The sequence below is a fragment of the Ambystoma mexicanum genome, chromosome 3q, assembly GCF_040938575.1.
Source record: "Ambystoma mexicanum isolate Mex_15411 chromosome 3q, UKY_AmexF1_1, whole genome shotgun sequence".
NCBI lineage: Eukaryota > Metazoa > Chordata > Amphibia > Caudata > Ambystomatidae > Ambystoma > Ambystoma mexicanum.
This window is the reverse complement of record NC_090926.1, coordinates 13,716,789-13,737,080: the sequence shown is the minus strand read 5'-3', so window position 1 is coordinate 13,737,080 and position 20,292 is coordinate 13,716,789. Positions and strand designations below refer to the sequence as shown.

Sequence of the window (20,292 nt, the reverse complement as noted above, 5' to 3'; positions counted from 1 at the left end):
AGATCTCAAGGTGAATTTGCCATACATATTAGGAGGTGCTGGACAACTCTAGCATGTTCACAGGTATTCAAATTAATAAGAAGAAATCATGCTTGTTCCCGCTGGCGGCCACGGCAAAGAGGGCGAAGTGGACTTACCTGTCCTCCCCTTGCCCTGGAGCGGGACCTCCTTTAGGTACCTGGGGATTAACATACATCGGGACCCCGCTCATGAGCACAAAGAAAACAGTACGTGCCAAGCTGGGCTAGTCGCGTCCATGGGGTTCAGGAGCAAACTACCCCTGTCAATGATGGGGAGAGTCTTATGTATTGCTTTGGGAATGTCCCATTTGACATTCTGAGACGTTTCTTTCGAGAACTGGAGAAGTTGTGTAGAGGGTACTATTGGCAGGACGGTAGAACAGGGTAGCCCTGAACACACTACAAAGGCTGTATGACATGGGAGGGTTACGGGTGCTGAACTTTGAGTTGTATTTTCTAGCATGCCAACTGCAGCACGTGTTGAAATGGATGGCCGATGACCCTACGGTAGAGACGGCACTGCTGCAGCCCGCGTTGCAGCACAGGCACCTGAGAGACCTCCTCTGGGTCCTCACCAAGGAGCAGTGAGAGAGCCCCTACCTGGTTAAACTGGGTGTCCGTGTCTAGCGCAGGGCCTGTGGGGTCATGTGGATAGATGACCCACTCTCTCTGCAGACGCCAATTGTGGAGATCCTGGAGGGCAGGAAGGGAGACAGGGCCATGATAGAATTAAGGTGGGAAATGTATGGAATGGCCATGGTGACGGACCTCCGAAATGAGACTGAGTGGAAAACCTTTGAAGAGCTGAGTGTGGAAGCGGGGATACCGGTAGGACAGTTCGTGTTGCACAACACAGTTCTGGGGGTGCTGCGCAGAAGATGGCCGAATATCGCAGAAGGGGATATTGGAAACGAGGAAATTGAGACGTTGCTTACAGTGGCCGAAGGCGGACACGCCGTCTCCAGGATCTATGAGACCTTGATAGGCTGTGCCTCACGGGCAGAAATTAAATGGAAGAGTAAATGGGAACTGGAACTGGGGAAGACGTTCGAAGAGGAAGAATGGGGAGGAATAAAATGGTATCACGAGAAGGTATCTAGGAATGACATATTACAGCTTATACAAATGTATATAGTACAGAGAGTATACCTTACAATTATCTCCACCTTTAAAGGGTCTGGGAGTCAAGAGTTTCCCAAATGCAGAGGGGGGAGGAGGCTGGGCTCATGCACATGTTCTGGGGGTGCCCGGTAATACAGGGGTTCTGGAAGAAAGTAGCAGACAAAGTGGCCCAGGGGTGCATCGATTTAGACATTGGGACTCGGAGGCCTGCATGTTGGGTCGTTATAAGAAAAACGTGTAAGATAAGTCACTGAATAAACTAAAGACCTGACATATATCATTACTAAGGGTAGCATAGCCATGGAATGGAAGGATGAGGGAGAGCCGAGTGTGGCCAGATGGTGGAGAGAATTGGAAAAGTGGTGCACGGCGGAAACAGTTGTGTAGGAAAAGGCACTCAGGGTGTAAAATGCAGAGTCGGGAACAGACATACAAAGATGGATTGCGCTCACAGTAACGCTGTTCGCTACCATAGTAGAGCAAGACAATGGGCAGCAAGTGGAGGATGCTGATGCACGAAACATGACTGTGGGACTAGAAAATACATAGGCTATACAGTGGGTGTTTAAGTAGTAATAGTAGTAGGACATGATAGCAATATATGTCTCCAGTGATGATTCATGTCATATTAGAGCCTGTTGCTCTGTGTGGTTGTTTTATTATTGTATATATAAACCTTTAAAAAAATTCTAAAACATTTAAGTTATCTTTATTAAACACAAGGTCTATGAACAAACATGCCTTGGATAGTCAGGATTATATACTTTAAAATGAGTGACATTTTATATCTTACGGAAACATGGCTTAAGGACTTTAATGGGCCCACGATCAACCTTGCCGCTCCCTTCCCCTTGGGTTATGTTTTTTTCTTCTTCTCAGAACCAAACTCAAGGTAATGGAGGGGGAGATGCAGTCTCAGTTAAGAAGGATTTCCACATGTTCTAGGTGCCATGCATCTGTCCCGGCTGAAAAAAAGAAATTCATCTGAAACTCACCCGGAACTATAACATCTACATAAATCTTATCCTGCTTTAATCGCCTTCCCGAGTACCTGCTTACCTTTAAACATTATCCAGATTTTTGGGTCCACCAAATAAGCCCAAATGCTCAACTATCTTACTAGGCGACTTCGATGGCGAGGAGATACCAATGACACAGAAGCTCCATTATTAGATTCAAATATGAATAATGTTGAATTTTTAGTTCAGAATACAGAATCTGCCCATTCCAAAAGGTAAGACCCTGGACTGGGTTGCATCTCGTAATTTGGACTTCACCACTTCCAATACTAGACCATGTATAGGGTCAGACTACTCTTTTGTGGAATGTTTCATCTATTTCACAGGTAACCCAGAGAAAAAAACTCAATCCAACCAAAGGATCCTTAGTAGGAACTTGGACCTTTCACAGTGTACGGAGGCTGTCCTTGAAGCCTCTATAGATTCAGAGCCCCCCAGATATCCTGGCCGCCATCTAGCGTAAGATACTGACTAACCAATTAGATCAATTAGCCCGGAAGATCTCCGTCATAACACCTGGATTAAGCCAGACTTAGATGTTCTTAAAAAAGTGAAACGGCAAGCCGAAAGGTCCTGGCATAAATCCACGACCGGAGCTAGCAAAAATATTGTGGAAGAGCCTTGCTAAAACCTACAAGCTAGCCATGTATAAAGCAACAGAAAACATCCTTAAACCCAAATAATGAAGGCAGAAAATAATTTAAAGAAACCTACAGTGTTCTCAAAATTTCAAAAGACGACCAGGTTTTTACTTTCTTTCTAAACATAAGGTAGTTGTTAGTCACACGAAGATCCTTTGGGAGGGCGTACCACAGTTTAACAGCGGTCCTTGAGAATGACCTATCCTGTTCAGTGTGAACAAACGTTTGGACCATGGGACCTCAAGCTGTAAACACTCTTGACTCCGAAGCCCTCATAGGCGCCCATAGATTTTCAATTTCTGAGCTAAATACTCAGGGGATTGATAATGCAGCGATTTATATACTATACACATCAGTTTGAATGTAATGACGGCCAATGCAATTTCTTAAGAATACAAGAGATGTGGCCATATTTCCTTGCCCCACACACCAAACAGGCAGCCGCATTAAAAACGTTTGAAGGGAGAAGTGTATTTTTCGGAAGTCCTATTAACACAGAATTCACAGTGTCAATTCACAATAGAATTAAAGATTGAAGTAAGGATTGGAAATGAAACTCCAGATGAACGGCTTCACTGCTCTTAAAAAAAAAAAAAAAAAAAAAAAAAAAAATGAAAATGTGCAGCTTTCACCAATATGTGGAATAAACGAGATCCGAGAGTCCAGAGTAAAGCCTAATGATTTAGCTGTCAGAGAGAAATGTGAAGGGGTACCGAAAATATTTGCTTCATGGAACTTATTTAAAAACGAGGCCTCTGGCTTCACATGAGAAAATAAAATAAATTCCCTTTTCAACTTATTCAAGTTCAAGAAATATGACAACATCCACCCCTCAATGTCCTGCAAGCACTCACCCAAACGCTTTAGATGGTTGTTCATAGATAATTACTCAGGAGGGCCCTTGCTTGTAGGTGATGGCGTATCGATATTAAATTCAGTAACTGCCTTCCCACTTTGTCTCCCTACTCCCCCACTTTCTCCCCTCGAGCATTGTTAACTTTCAGTCCACTCCTTCCTAGGCCTCCTAGTTATCATCTAACAACAACAGGGATGCGGGGCAACGGGCTGCCTGCGTGTTGATTTCCCTCCCTTTTTTACCCATGCGTTGGGCCAATTGGCCCTGCAGCATTGCCTCCCCAAAAAGACCCCAACTCAGGTCACCAGGATGCATCCGTAAATAGCTGAACCTGGTCGCACGTTATGCGAGGAGTTGGGGATAGTTTAGTGTGGCATACTCCTTGATTACTTAAGGTTACTCCTGCTGTTGAGATAAATGACCACTTGTGTTACATATCTGTTCCGACCTGCTGTGCCCACATGGCAATCTTGATTATTGGTGTGATGTATTGTTGGTTTAACTCTACATTTGCTTCAGATTATGTGCAGGGAATAAGAGATTGTAGGAAACTTTACTTTTCATATTACTTTCCGCTTTACATTGTTCCCCCCTCCTCGCACCACTCTCTGCATGGCCCCCTGGCGCATCAGAAGTTATGCACCTGCCACGTCATATTCCGTGACCTCCAACACTTATCCCAGGTCACTTGACCTATCCCTGGTTTAAAAGGATGACTTTAGAGACCACCCTGGGGTCATCTGATGATCATCGAACTACACTAGAAGTCATTCCCACATCATCAGAAGTCATCACGCTGTTAAAGTCATCAGCAAATATCTCAGAATGGCGGATGATGATTTGGGGATGAGCTTAGGATGACTTAATGAATATGCTAACAGTATCCCCATTTTAGAAAACTCTTTTTTCCTGATGCTTTTAGGATGACCTACTGATCACTTCAAGAGATTGAACGTTTGTCCCGGATGATTTGGGGATGATTCTGGGATGACCTGCTGATTACTTCAAGAGCATTGCCATGAAACATGTTTGTTCTTGATAATGTGGGGATGACTTACTGATTACTTCAGAACATCAGAGTTTGTAGGATGATATGCGGACCAATACAGAATGTCATTCTGCCTTTGCTTAGTTGCACTTATGCTGAATGATCCCCCACTGTGGCACGGATAAAGCCTGAGACTATGTTGGGCCAAAGTGGAAGAAAGAGGCCTAAACATAGCATGCACCCACTGGGTGAGAATCGTTTGCCATCCCAGTCAAAAGCAGGAACCCAGCACCCTCACAATCAATACATTTCCACGCTGACTTGTTAGGTAAGAATTGGTGTTGTCCCACTGTGTGAGACTACACAACACTTATCTGCTTGGTATTAGGTAAGCCCACCTTTTGGTATAGGTCTGAACTACACAGATTGGCAGTGTGACTGAGCAGCCAGGCCTATCTCAAGAGGGATAACTGAGCTGTAGAGCTGTACAAATGAAATCTGTAAATACAAGTAGCCAAGTAACACTTACACTCAAGATTTCAGTTATAAATAGTTATTTATTTAATTAACATCATTTTTTAAATAAGCGTTCTTTAGAAAGGCAATTCATGTAACAATGTAAATATACTTTTAAATTACTTTTCAGAATCAGAGCAAGTTAGTGAATAATCTCTGGATATGCTTCATACACAATTGCTACCCCTTGGGGTGACTTCAATCACAAGGACAGTAATGGCATTTAAATATCACACTTGCAGATTCTGAGGTTGCAGAAAGGAAAGGTTTAAGGAAAGAAAAAGGTTAAACATGTTCTCAGTATATGTGAGTACAAATAGACCTTCCAATGAAATCTAGACAAGCCTTTCCCAGCAGTAACTGTCTAAAACAAGTTAACACCTATGAGGGACAAACCATATCAAAGTCAGTGTGCTAGAAGAGTCTGCAGGGACCCAGGACAGCCAAAGTCAATTTGAAACAGTCTATGGAGCTGAGGCACTTCTTGGAATTAAATGTCTTGCACAAAGTTAGAGAGTTTGTTAGAAAATCACTTGTAGCGTCGCAAGCTGTGAAAACAGAGTTTGAATCAACTCTAAAAGTAAGCAACTGCAATTCCCAACTGAGAAAAGCAAGGCTACAAGACAGTGAGGTAAGTACCCTAAGTCTAAACAGTACCTCTGGTTTGAAGAAGAGTGGTCCAGAGGGAGGACATCTGTAGGGCTCCTGCGGTGGTACTTCGGAGGTCGTTGGCGGCTACAAGCTCTTTTCGGTTCAGCAGCATTTAGCGGGTTTCAGCGCTTAGTAAACAGCAGTGTTGCGGATCTCTGGTACAGGTTGGGCTTCCTTCACTCCTTGGGTCTGGTGAGGGGATTCTAGCTCTGGTCGTCCTGCTTCTGGAGGGTCCTTAGGAGACTCCTGGAGCTTCTAGCGGATTTCAGACGTTTCACTCGACTACGGATTACTCGACCCCTGGCACTTGGTTCTTGCAGCAATGAAGAAGTACAGCTAGACAGGGAAGATGGTCCAGTGGAGTTTGTCTCTGGGTTAGTTGGTCCAACTAACCCAAGGGAAGAAGTCCATTCCGGAGCTTCTCTGTCTGAAATGGGAGTTTCAGCACAGCAGCAGGGCAACACCAGGCAATTCAAAGGTCCTGGAGGATGCAGCAAGCTTCGTTCACGGTTTCTTCATCGGGTGTTTCTCCCAGTGGTCGACTCTGCCTCTAGTCCCAAAACCCTCGACTTTTAAGCAGGTTTCTCCCATTCATGCACAGCCTAGGCTGTCAATCACACATCAGGGTCGCTGTCCTGAAAGGACTGCCAATCAGCCATTCAGGACTGGTTGCATTTAGGCATTCCTAGAGGCAAAGGTCAGGGGAGTTTCGGGACCCTCCCTCACATCCTGTGCTTCCAGACACACTGGAGCCAGAGGCGGGACTCAGGGCTGAAGTGCACCAATGGCAAGACAAACAAAGGGCTTCAATCTGTTTGACGCACAGAGTAAAACCCAAGAAAGACCTCACAAACAGAAAATGGCAAAAAAAGAAGACAAGGGCCGTTTTGATAAAATGGTCACCCCTGGGTGCTTTACTGCAGCTGAGGGTTCAGCCTGAGGTAGAAAAACACAATGGTAGGAAACATTAAACCAATGCCACTAGTCATTTAAAAGTAGGGGAGGGCAACATACAAATGCTACATGAGAATGTAGGATAAGGGGCTACTAGGTAAACCCACAGCACTCCACATAAGATGGTGTGTGCTGACCCACAAAGAGAAAAGGTAAGTAAAGTCATTTTCACTTTACTAATCTTGTGAACAGTAGTTCACACAAGAAAAGGTATTTTAAACCTCATGAAAAATCTAAAGGATTTCTCAGTGACACTGCACTGAAGTTGATGTGTGTCACCATACAAAAAGTAGATGCATATGGAGTTTGTCAGACTCCCAAAACACTGAAAATAAATAAAACACATGATGCAGTGGGAAAAGGGTCTCACTCACTCCAGGGTTAAAATCAAAAAGTCCTACAGTCCAGCAAAAGAGCTGGGGTCTCTAAGGTTGAAGGGAATTAGCACAGAAGTGAGAATTCTCCCTAACACGACTGCAATATATGCCAGTATTCACATGCACTCCGTCACACAATATTCATGTTTGCTTTGCGCAAAATCCAATAATCAACAACCATAACAAAAAGTACCTCCAGGATAAAATAAATCAAAAGAAAAGGATCCAAAAAAGAAAGAAGCAATAAACAAACGGAACCACAAAATCCCATCAACTACCCACAACCTACCAAATACAAGCAACAACAAACCACAAACAGCAAAGACTAAACCCAAAAGACCATGAAAAACACCAATCGAAAGAGGACGCCCACTAAGGCACACAACCCAAGCATCATGCCTCGCCACAAGAAAGACAAAGAAGCCAGAAAAGACAATAGAAATAATATGAAATCCCAAACCACTTAGGAAGGCACGGACCAGCATGATCCCACAACCCCAAAAAACTCGACAAACATCTGAGATGGCCCAAGAGACATACAAATAATAGAGCAAAGACAGACTACAATGCTTGCTACCTGTTCACATACGACAACATGGCAAACAAAAACAGCACAGCAGCAATGAACCGACAGCCAACAAGCTTCACGAATACAGACCCAACCAGGACACCAAACGGATGACAACTAATAAACCATCCCAACCCGGTCTCCACCATGGACAATACCCCAACCAGAACAAGGAACAAATTGGAAACCATCACACTCATTCTACACCCCCTATATCACCAAGACTGGAACAACAGAGGGGTAGAAACCCGATTTACCACCCGAAAACTAACCAAGCCCACCATAAACCTTATCGGTCTACTCGACAAAGAGACTGACCAACAAGGAACCACCCCACCCGAAAGACTAAACCGGGAAAAACCCCACCTGGAATGGAAAACCAACTAACAACACACTGGTCAGAACAAGCAATACTAACAACAACACAAAAGGGAAATCCAGAAAACTACACTGCAGCCTCCTCATCATTAGATCCATGGCAAAACACTCAAGAGAAACCAATGACCTAAGCGAAGGAGGCACAGACGTGCTCTTCCTTACAGAAACCTGGCTATCAGACAACTATAAAGCCATCGCGAACGAAGCAATACCCGACAATTTTAAATTAATACACGCCAAAAGAGAAAACCGAAGAGGAGGTGGAATCGCAATTATACACACAAAAAACACACCTGAGCATCTCGAATCATCACAACCAACGCGGAAGACTATAAATCCCTCCTAATCAAGATAGAAGTCAACGACCAATCCAACATAGTATTGCTACTGATCTACAGACCATCTTCTTACAACCCCAACTTTGCAACAAAACTAGCGGACTAGGCCGCCATGCTATCAACCCACCACGACAACCTAGGTGAAAGAGATCCCACTGATACAAACATAGATACAACAGAAGACACACTCAACAATTGGATCACCAAGGCCAATGACCAATTAGCACCAGCTAAAACATTCAAAGCAACGCCACCAAAAAAACTGGCAGCAAAATGGTTCACAAGAGAACTGAAAAAACACCAAAAAACCAACCGCAAAATGGAAACAAAATGGAGAGAACAATACAACAGACAAGACTAAATAAAATACCAAAGACAACTCAAACTGTACAATGCAACAGTCCTCAAAGCAAAATAAATAAATAAAAAACGACTACGCCACAAGAATCGGCAAACAATTCATAGAAAGAACTCCATCACCCCTACACAAACACTTCGTGGAAGTCACTTACACCAGAGCGGGGTCTGTGTAGTAGCTGCACAGCAGTTACTGCCTCTGCGGGCATTATCCTGTGCAGGTATAATTATATATGTAGTCACTTACCTTAGAGCAGGGTCTGTGTAGCAGCTGCACAGCAGTTACTGTGTCTGCGAGCCTTAGCCTGCGCAGGTATTATATATGTAGTCACTTGCACCAGAGCAGGGACTGTGTAGCAGCTGCACAGCAGTTACTGCGTCTGTGAGCCTTAGCCTGCGCAGGTATTATATATGTAGTCACTTGCACCAGAGGAGGGTCTGTGTAGCAGCTGCACAGCAGTCACTGCCTCTGCAAGCCTTAGCCTGTGCAGGTATTATTAGATATGTAGTCACTTACACCAGAGCACGGTCTGTGTAGTAGCTGCACAATAGTTACTGTGTCTGCGAGAATGATCTGGTACAGGTTTTATATATAGTAACTTACACCAAGAGCAGGGTCTGTGTAGTAGCCGCACAGCAGTTACCGCGTCTGCGAGCATTAGCCTGCGCAGGTTTTATTATATATCTAGTCACTTACACCAGAGCAGGGTCTGTGTAGTAGCTTTAGCTTTGCGAGCATTAGCCTGCGCTGGTACTATTATATATGTACAGGGTCTGTGTAGTAGCTGCACAGCAGTTACTGCATCTGCAAGCATTATCCGGCGCAGGTATTATTAGATATGTCACTTACACCAGATCAGGGTCTGTGTAGCAGCTGCACAGCAGTCACTGCCTCTGCAAGCCTTAGCCTGTGCAGGTATTATTAGATATGTAGTCACTTACACCAGAGCACGGTCTGTGTAGTAGCTGCAAAGCAGTTCCTGCGTCTGCGAGCCTTAGCAGGTACTATTATACATGTACACGGTCTGTGTAGTAGGTGCACATCAGTTACTGTTCTCAGGCATTGCAGAGCCTGAACCGTACCGTAAATGAGCTTCGGAGCAGCTACTGTGTCTATGCCAGGCTGCCCCGTGTAATTTCAAAACCAGATGTTTAGAAAATTACGTTCTTTCAATATTTAATTTCATCAAGTGATAAGTGCAACACAAGGAATTACAGCTTCAACGTGCATTCCTAGAGGTTGCAAAACGGCTCCTCTTAACAATATAACAAAGGGATAAGGACGTTTAAGTCGATTGATGCTGAAAGAAATGCATATAAAATTCACTACAAGAGCTGGATCGCATGCACTCACCTGATGCTGCCTGGAAACTGGACATAAGCGTTTCGTAAAGGATAGTTTTCTAGTTCCCATTCAAGAAACAGACAATAGCAACAATCCACCTCCAGCTCAACGCGTGAGCTGCTCTGCATCACGTGGGTTTCAACGTCTGCTTCATCACGTGGGTTGCTCTGCATCACGTGGGTTTCAACGTTCACGTCATCATCATTTTTGCACGAGCTGAAAGGCAAGGGTTGATACTAGTTCCCATCCGAGAAACGGACCATCGGTGGTTAGGGCCATTTCTCAGATGGGAAATAGCTGCTTCAGTGTGAGTGAGCTAGTTCCCATTAGAGAAATGGCCCTTTTTTGCCCCCTAGTGGCTAAGTCCTGCATAATAATGGGAACTAGCCCACTCACACAGAGAAGGCTAGTTCCCATTAGAGAAATGGCCCTTTTTGCTCCCCTAGTGGCCAAGTCCTGCATAATAATGGAAACTAGCCCACTCACACAGAGAAGGCTAGTTCCCATTAGAGAAATGGCCCTTTTGCCCCTAGTGGCCAAGTCCTGCATAATAATGGGAACTAGCCTACTCAAACTGAGAAGGCTAGTTCCCATTAGAGAAGTGGCCCTTTTTGCTCCCCTAGTGGCCAAGTCCTGCATAATAATGCAAACTAGCCTACTCACACTGAGAAGGCTAGTTCCCATTAGAGAAATGGCCCTTTTTGCCCCTAGTGGCCAAGTCCTGCATAATAATGGGAACTAGCCCACTCACACAGAGAAAGCTAGTTCCATAGCTCTCAACTCACCCGCTTTTGGCGGGTGTCACCCGCCTTGAAAGCTGATGAATCACCCGCCAAGCCGCTCCTACGCCCATTCACTTCTATGGGCCTCTCTCCCGCCAAAAAGAAAATCGGGTGTTTTCACCCGCCTTGGTGACAAAAAAGGTTGGGAGCTATGTAGTTCCCATTAGACAAATGGCCCTTTTTGCTCCCCTAGTGTCCAAGTCCTGCATAATAATGGGAACTAGCCCACTCACACAGAGAAGGCTAGTTCCCATTAGAGAAATGGCCCTTTTTGCCCCTAGTGGCCAAGTCCTGCTATTTCCCATTAGAGAAGTGGCCCTTTTTGGCCCTAGTGGCCAAGTCCTGCATAATAATGGGAACTAGCCCACTCACACAAAGAAGGCTAGTTCTCATTAGAGAAATGGCCCTTTTTGCTCCCCTAGTGGCCAAGTCCTGCATAATAATGGGAACTAGCCCACTCACACAGAGAAGGCTAGTTCCCATTAGAGAAATGGCCCTTTTTGCCCCTAGTGGCCAAGTCCTGCTATTTCCCATTAGAGAAGTGGCCCTTTTTGGCCCTAGTGGCCAAGTCCTGCATAATAATGGGAACTAGCCCACTCACACAGAGAAGGCTAGTTCCCATTAGAGAAATGGCCCTTTTTGCTCCCCTAGTGGCCAAGTCCTGCATAATAATGGGAACTAGCCTACTCACACTGAGAAGGCTAGTTCCCATTAGAAAAATGGCCCTTTTTGCCCCTAGTGGCCAAGTCCTGCATAATAGTGGGAACTAGCCCACTCACACTGGCATAGCTCTCAACTCACCCGCTTTTGGCGGGTGTCACCCACCTTGTAAACAGGTGAGTCACCCGCCAAGCCTCGTGCACGCCCATTCATTTCAATGGGCCTCTCACCCGCCAAACACAAAATCGGGTGATTTCACCCGCCTTTGCATCGAAAAAGGTTGAGAGCTATGCACTGAAGCAGCTATTTCCCATTAGAGAAAGTGCCCTCTGACCTGGAAAGGCAGAAAGGTCCTCTTGTCTAATGGGAACTAGCCCACTCACACTGAAGCAGCTATTTCCCATTAGAGAAAGGGCCCTCCGACCTGGAAAGGCAGAAAGGTCCTCTCGGCTAATGGGAACTAGCCCATTCACACTGAAGCAGCTATTTCCCATTAGAGAAGCGGCCCTCCGACCTGCAGAGGCAGAAAGGTCCTCTCGTCTAATGGGAACTAGCCCACTCACACTGAAGCAGCTATTTCCCATTAGAGTAACGGCCCTCCGACCTGTAAAGGCAGAAAGGTCCTCTCGTCTAATGGGAACTAGCCCACTCACACTGAAGCAGCTATTTCCCATTAGAGAAATGGCCCTCCGACCTGGAAAGGCAAAAAGGTCTTCTCGTGTAATGGGAACTAGCCCATTCACACTGAAGCAGCTATTTCCCATTAGAGAAGCGGCCCTCCGACCTGCAGAGGCAGAAAGGTCCTCTCGTCTAATGGGAACTAGCCCACTCACACTGAAGCAGCTATTTCCCATTAGAGAAACGGCCCTCCGACCTGGAAAGGCAGAAAGGTCCTCTCGGCTAATGGGAACTAGCCCACTCACACTGAAGCAGCTATTTCCCATTAGAGAAACGGCCCTCCGACCTGGAAAGGCAGAAAGGTCCTCTCGGCTAATGGGAACTAGCCCACTCACACTGAAGCAGCTATTTCCCATTAGAGAAACGGCCCTCCGAGCTGTAGAGGCAGAAAGGTCCTCTCGTCTAATGGGAACTAGCCCATTCACACTGAAGCAGCTATTTCCCATTAGAGAAGCGGCCCTCCGACCTGCAGAGGCAGAAAGGTCTTCTCTTCTAATGGGAACTAGCCCACTCACACTGAAGCAGCTATTTCCCATTAGAGGAACGGCCCTCCGACCTGCAGAGGCAGAAAGGTCCTCTCGTCTAATGTGAACTAGCCCACTCAGACTGAAGCAGCTATTTCCCATTAGAGAAAGGGCCCTCCGACCTGGAAAGGCAGAAAGGTCCTCTCGGCTAATGGGAACTAGCCCACTCACAATGAAGCAGCTATTTCCCCATTAGAGAAACGGCCCTCCGACCTGGAAAGGCAGAAAGGTCCTCTCGGCTAATGGGAACTAGCCCATTCACACTGAAGCAGCTATTTTCCATTAGAGAAACGTCCCTCACACCTGGAAAGGCAGAAAGGTCCTCTCGGCTAATGGGAACTAACCCATTCACACTGAAGCAGCTATTTCCCATTAGTGAAACGGCCCTCCGACCTGGAAAGGCAGAAAGGTCCTCTCGGCTAATGGGAACTAGCCCATTCACACTGAAGCAGCTATTTCCCATTAGAGAAACGGCCCTCCGACCTGGAAAGGCACAAAGGTCCGCTCGGCTAATGGGCACTAGCCCATTCACACTGAAGCAGCTATTTCCCATTAGAGAAGCGGCCCTCCGACCTGCAGAGGCCAAAAGGTCCTCTTGTCTAATGGGAACTAGCCCACTCAGACTGAAGCAGCTATTTCCAATTAGAGAAAGGGCCCTCTGACCAGGAAAGGCAGAAAGGTCCTCTTGTCTAATGGGAACTAGCCCATTCACACTGAAGCAGCTATTTCCCATTAGAGAAGCGGCCCTCCGACCTGCAGAGACAGAAAGGTCCTCTCGTCTAATGGGAACTAGCCCACTCAGACTGAAGCAGCTATTTTGCATTAGAGAAACGGCCCTCCGACTTGGAAAGGCAAAAAGGTCCTCTCGTCTAATGGGAACTAGCCCATTCACACTGAAGCAGCTATTTCCCATTAGAGAAGCGGCCCTCCGACCTGCAGAGGCAGAAAGGTCCTCTCGTCTAATGGGAACTAGCCCACTCACACTGAAGCAGCTATTTCCCATTAGAGTAACGGCCCTCCGACCTGGAAAGGCAAAACGGTCCTCTCGTCTAATGGGAACTAGCCCATTCACACTGAAGCAGCTATTTCCCATTAGAGAAGCGGCCCTCCGACCTGCATAGGCAGAAAGGTCCTCTAGTCTAATGGGAACTAGCCCACTCATACTGAAGCAGCTATTTCCCATTAGAGAAAGGGCCCTCCGACCTGTAGAGGCAGAAAGGTCCTCTCGGCTAATGGGAACTAGCCCACTCACACTGAAGCAGCTATTTCCCATTAGAGAAGCGGCCCTCCGACCTGCAGAGGCAGAAAGGTCTTCTCTTCTAATTGGAACTAGCCCACTCACACTGAAGCAGCTATTTCCCATTAGAGAAACGGCCCTCCGACCTGCAGAGGCAGAAAGGTCCTCTTGTCTAATGGGAACTAGCCCACTCACACTGAAGCAGCTATTTCCCATTAGAGTAACGGCCCTCCGACCTGGAAAGGCAGAAAGGTCCTCTCGGCTAATGGGAACTAGCCCATTCACACTGAAGCAGCTATTTCCCATTAGAGAAGCGGCCCTCCGACCTGCAGAGGCAGAAAGGTCTTCTCTTCTAATGGGAACTAGCCCACTCACACTGAAGCAGCTATTTCCCATTAGAGAAACGGCCCTCCGACCTGCAGAGGCAGAAAGGTCCTCTCGTCTAATGGGAACTAGCCCACTCAGACTGAAGCAGCTATTTCCCATTAGAGAAAGGGCCCTCCGACCTGGAAAGGCAGAAAGGTCCTCTCGTCTAATGGGAGCTAGCCCATTCACACTGAAGCAGCTATTTCCCATTAGAGAAGCGGCCCTCCGACCTGCAGAGGCAGAAAGGTCCTCTCGTCTAATGGGAACTAGCCCACTCACACTGAAGCAGCTATTTCCCATTAGAGTAACGGCCCTCCGACCTGGAAAGGCAAAAAGGTCCTCTCGTCTAATGGGAACTAGCCCATTCACACTGAAGCAGCTATTTCCCATTAGAGAAGCGGCCCTCCGACCTGCAGAGGCAGAAAGGTCCTCTCTTCTAATGGGAACTAGCCCACTCAGACTGAAGCAGTTATTTCCCATTAGAGAAAGGGCCCTCCGACCTGGAAAGGCAGAAAGGTCCTCTCGGCTAATGGGAACTAGCCCACTCACACTGAAGAAGCTATTTCCCATTAGAGAAACGGCCCTCCGACCTGCAGAGGCAGAAAGGTCCTCTCGTCTAATGGGAACTAGCCCACTCAGACTGAAGCAGCTATTTCCCATTAGAGAAAGGGCCCTCCGACCTGGAAAGGCAGAAAGGTCCTCTTGGCTAATGGGAACTAGCCCACTCACACTGAAGCAGCTATTTCCCATTAGAGTAACGGCCCTCCGACCTGGAAAGGCAAAAAGGTCCTCTCGTCTAATGGGAACTAGCCCATTCACACTGAAGCAGCTATTTCCCATTAGAGAAGCGGCCCTCCGACCTGCAGAGGCAGAAAGGTCCTCTCGTCTAATGGGAACTAGCCCACTCAGACTGAAGCAGCTATTTCCCATTAGAGAAAGGGCCCTCCGACCTGGAAAGGCAGAAAGGTCCTCTCGTCTAATGGGAACTAGCCCATTCACACTGAAGCAGCTATTTCCCATTAGAGAAGCGGCCCTCCGACCTGCAGAGGCAGAAAGGTCCTCTCGTCTAATGGGAACTAGCCCACTCAGACTGAAGCAGCTATTTCCCATTAGAGAAACGGCCCTCCGACTTTTCTGCCTCTCTAGGTCAGAGGGCCGTTTCTCTAGCTACTTCAGTGTGAGTGGGCTAGTTCCCATTAGACGAGGGGACCAATTGATCTGTTGATCATCAACTTGTCCCGAATGTCCTCTTTCTGATAATGTTCAAAACAACACTTTATAGCCAACCCTCACAGTGCTGTAACAAACTCCTCAATGGTCTCACAACATTTCTGTTGTCTGATGGAAAATTGATAACAAGCCAAAATGTTATTCCCCTTCACCTCGTAATGCTTGTCCATCTTGGCTATGCATACATCAAGCTGGTTGCCCATCTTGATGCATTCAGCTAGTTTTAAGAAATTGTTGTCCAGCCCGACCTCGACAAAGAAACAGTGCCTCTTTCTTTTTACTCAAAGAATTAGGACCATATACTGCTAACATATGCTTCTGGAATCTTTCTTTCGATTTAATAACCTAGGAATAACCCAGTGCCTGGTATATTTCCCATAATCTTTGAATTCATTTCTGTTGCTTCCCTATTTTTGTGCTCTTGGTATTTGTCACCTTGTTCACAGGGACAAATGTCTGTAATCTCCCTTTTAAAGTGCAATGAAAAAACACCTCTCAGAGTAACAGCCAATTGTGCTACGGCATGCTCCCTTCTTTATGTGTGCAAGTGTTTCTTTCGGTCGCTACAGTGCACGTGGGACAGGCATAGCACGGAGCGCAGTGTCCGCAGTGAAGGCCTTCAGCTTGTTACATAGCTAAGCAACAGACATGTCAACTCCTTATCATGTCTAAAATTGCCAGGTAACAACTTGCAACACCGGACAATGCGTCCTTGGATCACGTGTTCTGTCGTCTGCATGCACGGCTATGCTGCTAGGGTGCTTCCTGTGTCCTCATAGGCTCTCGCACAGCCCAGATAATCCTCAATACATGCCTGGAGAGTCCCACTGAGCTACCATTTTGACTGTGCAACTAACCCTGTACCTGTTCAGCCAGGGCAACCACACTCAATGGCAAGTGCAGGCTCTTTGTCATTGCCGCAACTCATCACCAGTTAAGGAAGTGAACCAGAACACAGCCAGTATGTGTGACTTAATTTCTTTTAAGTTCATTTTTATGCTGTAACAACTCTCTCTGTCCTCCCCCTTACACCAACCACCATACAACTTGCCTTGCATTCTCTTCTAGTGTTCTCTGTTCACATTCCACACCCATAAGATTCTGTCTGCTGACATTCCTAACACTGTAAGGAGTCCCCCTTTCTTCTAGAGGACTTTAATCCCATGGCCACTTTCTGTATTCTAATATTTCTCAACTAGAGTTGTATTGCCAAGTGGGAATGCTTCAGTTAGTCCCCCTCTAGTGCTCTATATGAGCATGGGTTGAACCTCCTCGGATTGACGACGCATTGGCCCTATTGGGCATGAAGATTTGTTTGCTCTCCTGGCCAGAAAGACCATTTGTTTGTCCCGGGCTTGAAGATGCGCTGGCACTCCTGGGCTTGAAGACAAAGATAGGCCCTTCCAGGGGCCAGAAACCGATGATGTGATGCATCGGGAGGGCCAGAAACCGAAGACAGGCCCACTCAGCTTGGTGTTGAGAGTTAAACCACGGTCAAGTTGGTTTACCCAGGGTACTGCACTCCTCCTCATCTTTCCAATACCCCTCTCTACTTTTGATGGGCTAGGTATCAGGTTAAGATGTACAACCAGGCACCAGCTAGCATAATACTTAATGGACACAGGCTTTCGTCTACAGCATTTACCTTATTTTCAGGGTCCACCTTCTGCACTTCTTCCTTCCTCCACCTTCCTTTTCTTCCTCAGTAGCTTTCCAAAAATGTTCCTCCATCAGTGGCCCTCTTCCTACACCGATTTTGTCTGTACCTTTTAAACTGTTCTCCAAGTAATTTCTTCCTTTCTCTTGTGTCTCACCTTGCATCTCTGCTTTTCCCCCATTGCTAGTTTTCCCCTTTTTACGCTGCTCTCCACTTTCCCTTCTTTTGTCCCATCTTCACCTTCCTCTCCCATCCAGCTCAAGTCTTACTCTCCTTCAACTCCCTTTGCCTTCCTTCTTCCTCTTTTACTCTGCTCTTTACTGCAACGCTTGTTTCTAAACTCCCATACTAGGCCTTCTACCAAAGCCTCCCTGTATAGTCCTGCCCCTTTTTATACTGGAAAAGGAAAGGTGTTAATTAATGTGCCCAACTCCTTGTGTGTACGTGACAAAGTGATTGGCTCTTCTGAGTAACTCGGCATCTTCAGATCTAGTGATTATCAGTTATAAATTGTCAGCTGCCAACTTGAAGTCAAGCAGCGCTGTCATGGTAGCTGCCTGACCCCACCATGGTGCCTCCTGCAGGCAGCTTTGCAATAACTCTGCCAACCTTGAACCTCCTCATATGCCAACTTCATTGCATACACAAGCTCAAGTAGGTCTTTTCCACAGTCCATCCTGCAGACTGTGTATTCAAATGTACTTTTAGTGGGATCAAAGACGATACCCACAAAACTTTTGACCTTCTAATGCAGAGTAGTTCATTCTTCAAAACTCTACCAGGACTGGAACCTGGTAAAGGATAAAGTGTAAGGGTATACGCCTTGGGAATACCTTATATACTGGCTATTATCTTTCTGAAAGTACAGGCCCCTCCAGGGTCTCGTAGCTCCATTCCCATATGTCCACCTAGAAACATGGTCACAGTTCTCTCCTTTTTTATGCTGTCACTCAGTTCATTGTTGTACTTAATATGTAATTCTTTTCATTGACAGTTTCATATTTTAAGTCGTTTATATTTCATGAAAGTATTTATATTGTTAAAGTAGGCCTTATTTTCATTTATTTTATTACTCGAGTTATCAGTTCATGGTTCTTACATATTTATCATATTCAAGATTTATTATAACCATTTAATTGGACCAAAGTGTGAAATATCTTAGCCGTTGGCATAATTATGGATCTATGTGTTTAAATTGAACCTGAAGTAGTTGAATTTTTTCCAAATGTTTTGTACCCATTTTTTTTAAATATCAGATTTTGGGGTAGGTCGCTCTCACTGCACTTGAGGATGGTGGACTCACATGGGAGACAGATGCCGAAGGCCGGGGACATCACCTCCAGCCGTCCTCGAGTTTTGGCTGGGCTGCATTACAGCTTTTCCCTTCGTGGAGGTTTTGGCACACTGTCGGGGCTCCCTGGTGGGGGAAAGCTGTAACATAGGCCAGCCAGAGCTCCAAGATGGTTGCAGGTAAAGTGCCCGGCCTTGGGCGGCTGTCTCCCATGTGGGTTGACCATCCCGCAGCCCAGCAGCGGTTCCAGGAAGCACCAGAAGGGTGCCACTCCCTCAGGGTAGGTGACCCTGTCAGTGCTCCCTGGGACAGCCGCTGCACTTGGAGATGGCCACTCCATATGGGAGACAGCTGCCCAAGGCCAGGAACAAACTATCCTGGAGTTCTGGCTGGCCTGTGTTACAGCTTCTCCCTCTGGGAAAGGTCGGGGAACCTGCCGGGGCTCCCTGGGAGTCCTGCTGCACTTGGGGATGGTGGACCCACATGGTAGAGTCATCCAAGGCCGGTGACATCACCGCAGACCATCCTGGAGCTCTGGGTAGGCAGCATTACAGAATTTCCCCTCAGGGAACGGATGGAGACCCTGCTGGTGCTCCTTGGGAGTGCCGTTGGACTTGGGGATGGTTAACACTTTTACACCCAGGTAGGTACACCCACACGAGGTACAGTTTTCATCCAGACACCTTTGGGAAGGTAGGCCATGTGTTGGCGGTATGTTTCAATAGTTTCCAGGTTGGAAATGTCTGAAAATTGTGTTTATTTTCCCTAAATTTCAGACTTTGCCGGGCTTTTGGGTAATAAATTCTAGGGCAATTGGCACAAGTCAGACCTCTGTGTGTTCCTACGGGAGTCTGCTCTCCTGAAACGCTTGGGTTACCAGTGGTTTAGCCCTTTCCATTTGCACCCAGGTAGTTGCACCGACACATGAGGTACAGTTTTCGTCAGGACATGTGTGGGTATGTAGGATCGTAGGACATTTGTTGTTTTCTCTTGGTTTAACATTTTCATACATTTGCTATTGCACTTTGTTACACAACCCTTTAATTTCCCAAATGTGAACTACATGTAGTTGCCGATTTAAGCACTGTATGCTTTTGTAACCTGCTCAAGTCACCTACCCTTCAAAAGGGCTACCTGTGCTCTTTCAAAAATGGTATGCTTGCCATTCCTCACATTTATTTTCCTTATTTACACATGCTAAGTCGTCAGCATAAAATTCCTGTGTACTATGGCTCAGTTTTTGGCTTATGGTACATGCAATTTCCTAACTGGAAAAGTCAGGGGAATGTAGCGGGGCACTGCTTTTCTAAATATTCGTAGAAGCCATTACCTTACAGGTCCAACCATGTCCAGCACATACCTTTTTTAACTGTAATTTTTAAAATCTTTCCCCAAACTATGGGCATTTTCCCTACATAGATGTTGCCTCACCTGCACAAATCACCCTTTCCTAAACTTGGAATTTTGTCTTCTTTTCAGAAATGTATGCCTTGGTCTTCCCTTTCTGCTTTCCTACCCTCCTCTTCCATTCCGTCCCCGCATGGACTATTGTTGGAGGGGAGGGGTAAACCTGCATAGCTCTCACAAAATTGATGGTAACCTTATTTTTTTGGCTTTCACTCAACCTGTTCTTGAAAGCCTGGAAAATGGCAAATTCAGCACAGCAAATCATTTGTTCCTAGCTCTTACAAGGAAACACCCACAGGCTTCTTTGTACATAATTTTATTGGCATTGTC

General features: G+C 46.3%; 1 protein-coding gene across 2 annotated transcripts in view; it reads right to left on the bottom strand.

The window, feature by feature from the left end:
• The window catches only part of RPS19BP1 (ribosomal protein S19 binding protein 1), a 269,268-nt gene that overhangs the window by 58,382 nt on the left and 190,594 nt on the right, over positions 1–20,292 (bottom strand). The window contains exon 1 of one of the 2 annotated variants that reach the window (XM_069652940.1): positions 10,140–10,423. The exons of the other annotated variant lie outside the window; for it this stretch is intronic. Coding sequence (XP_069509041.1) covers positions 10,140–10,164 — 25 coding nt within the window. The 5' untranslated portion in view covers positions 10,165–10,423. Of the gene's footprint in view, positions 1–10,139; positions 10,424–20,292 lie in introns of those variants that run through there. 2 annotated transcript variants of the gene reach the window in all.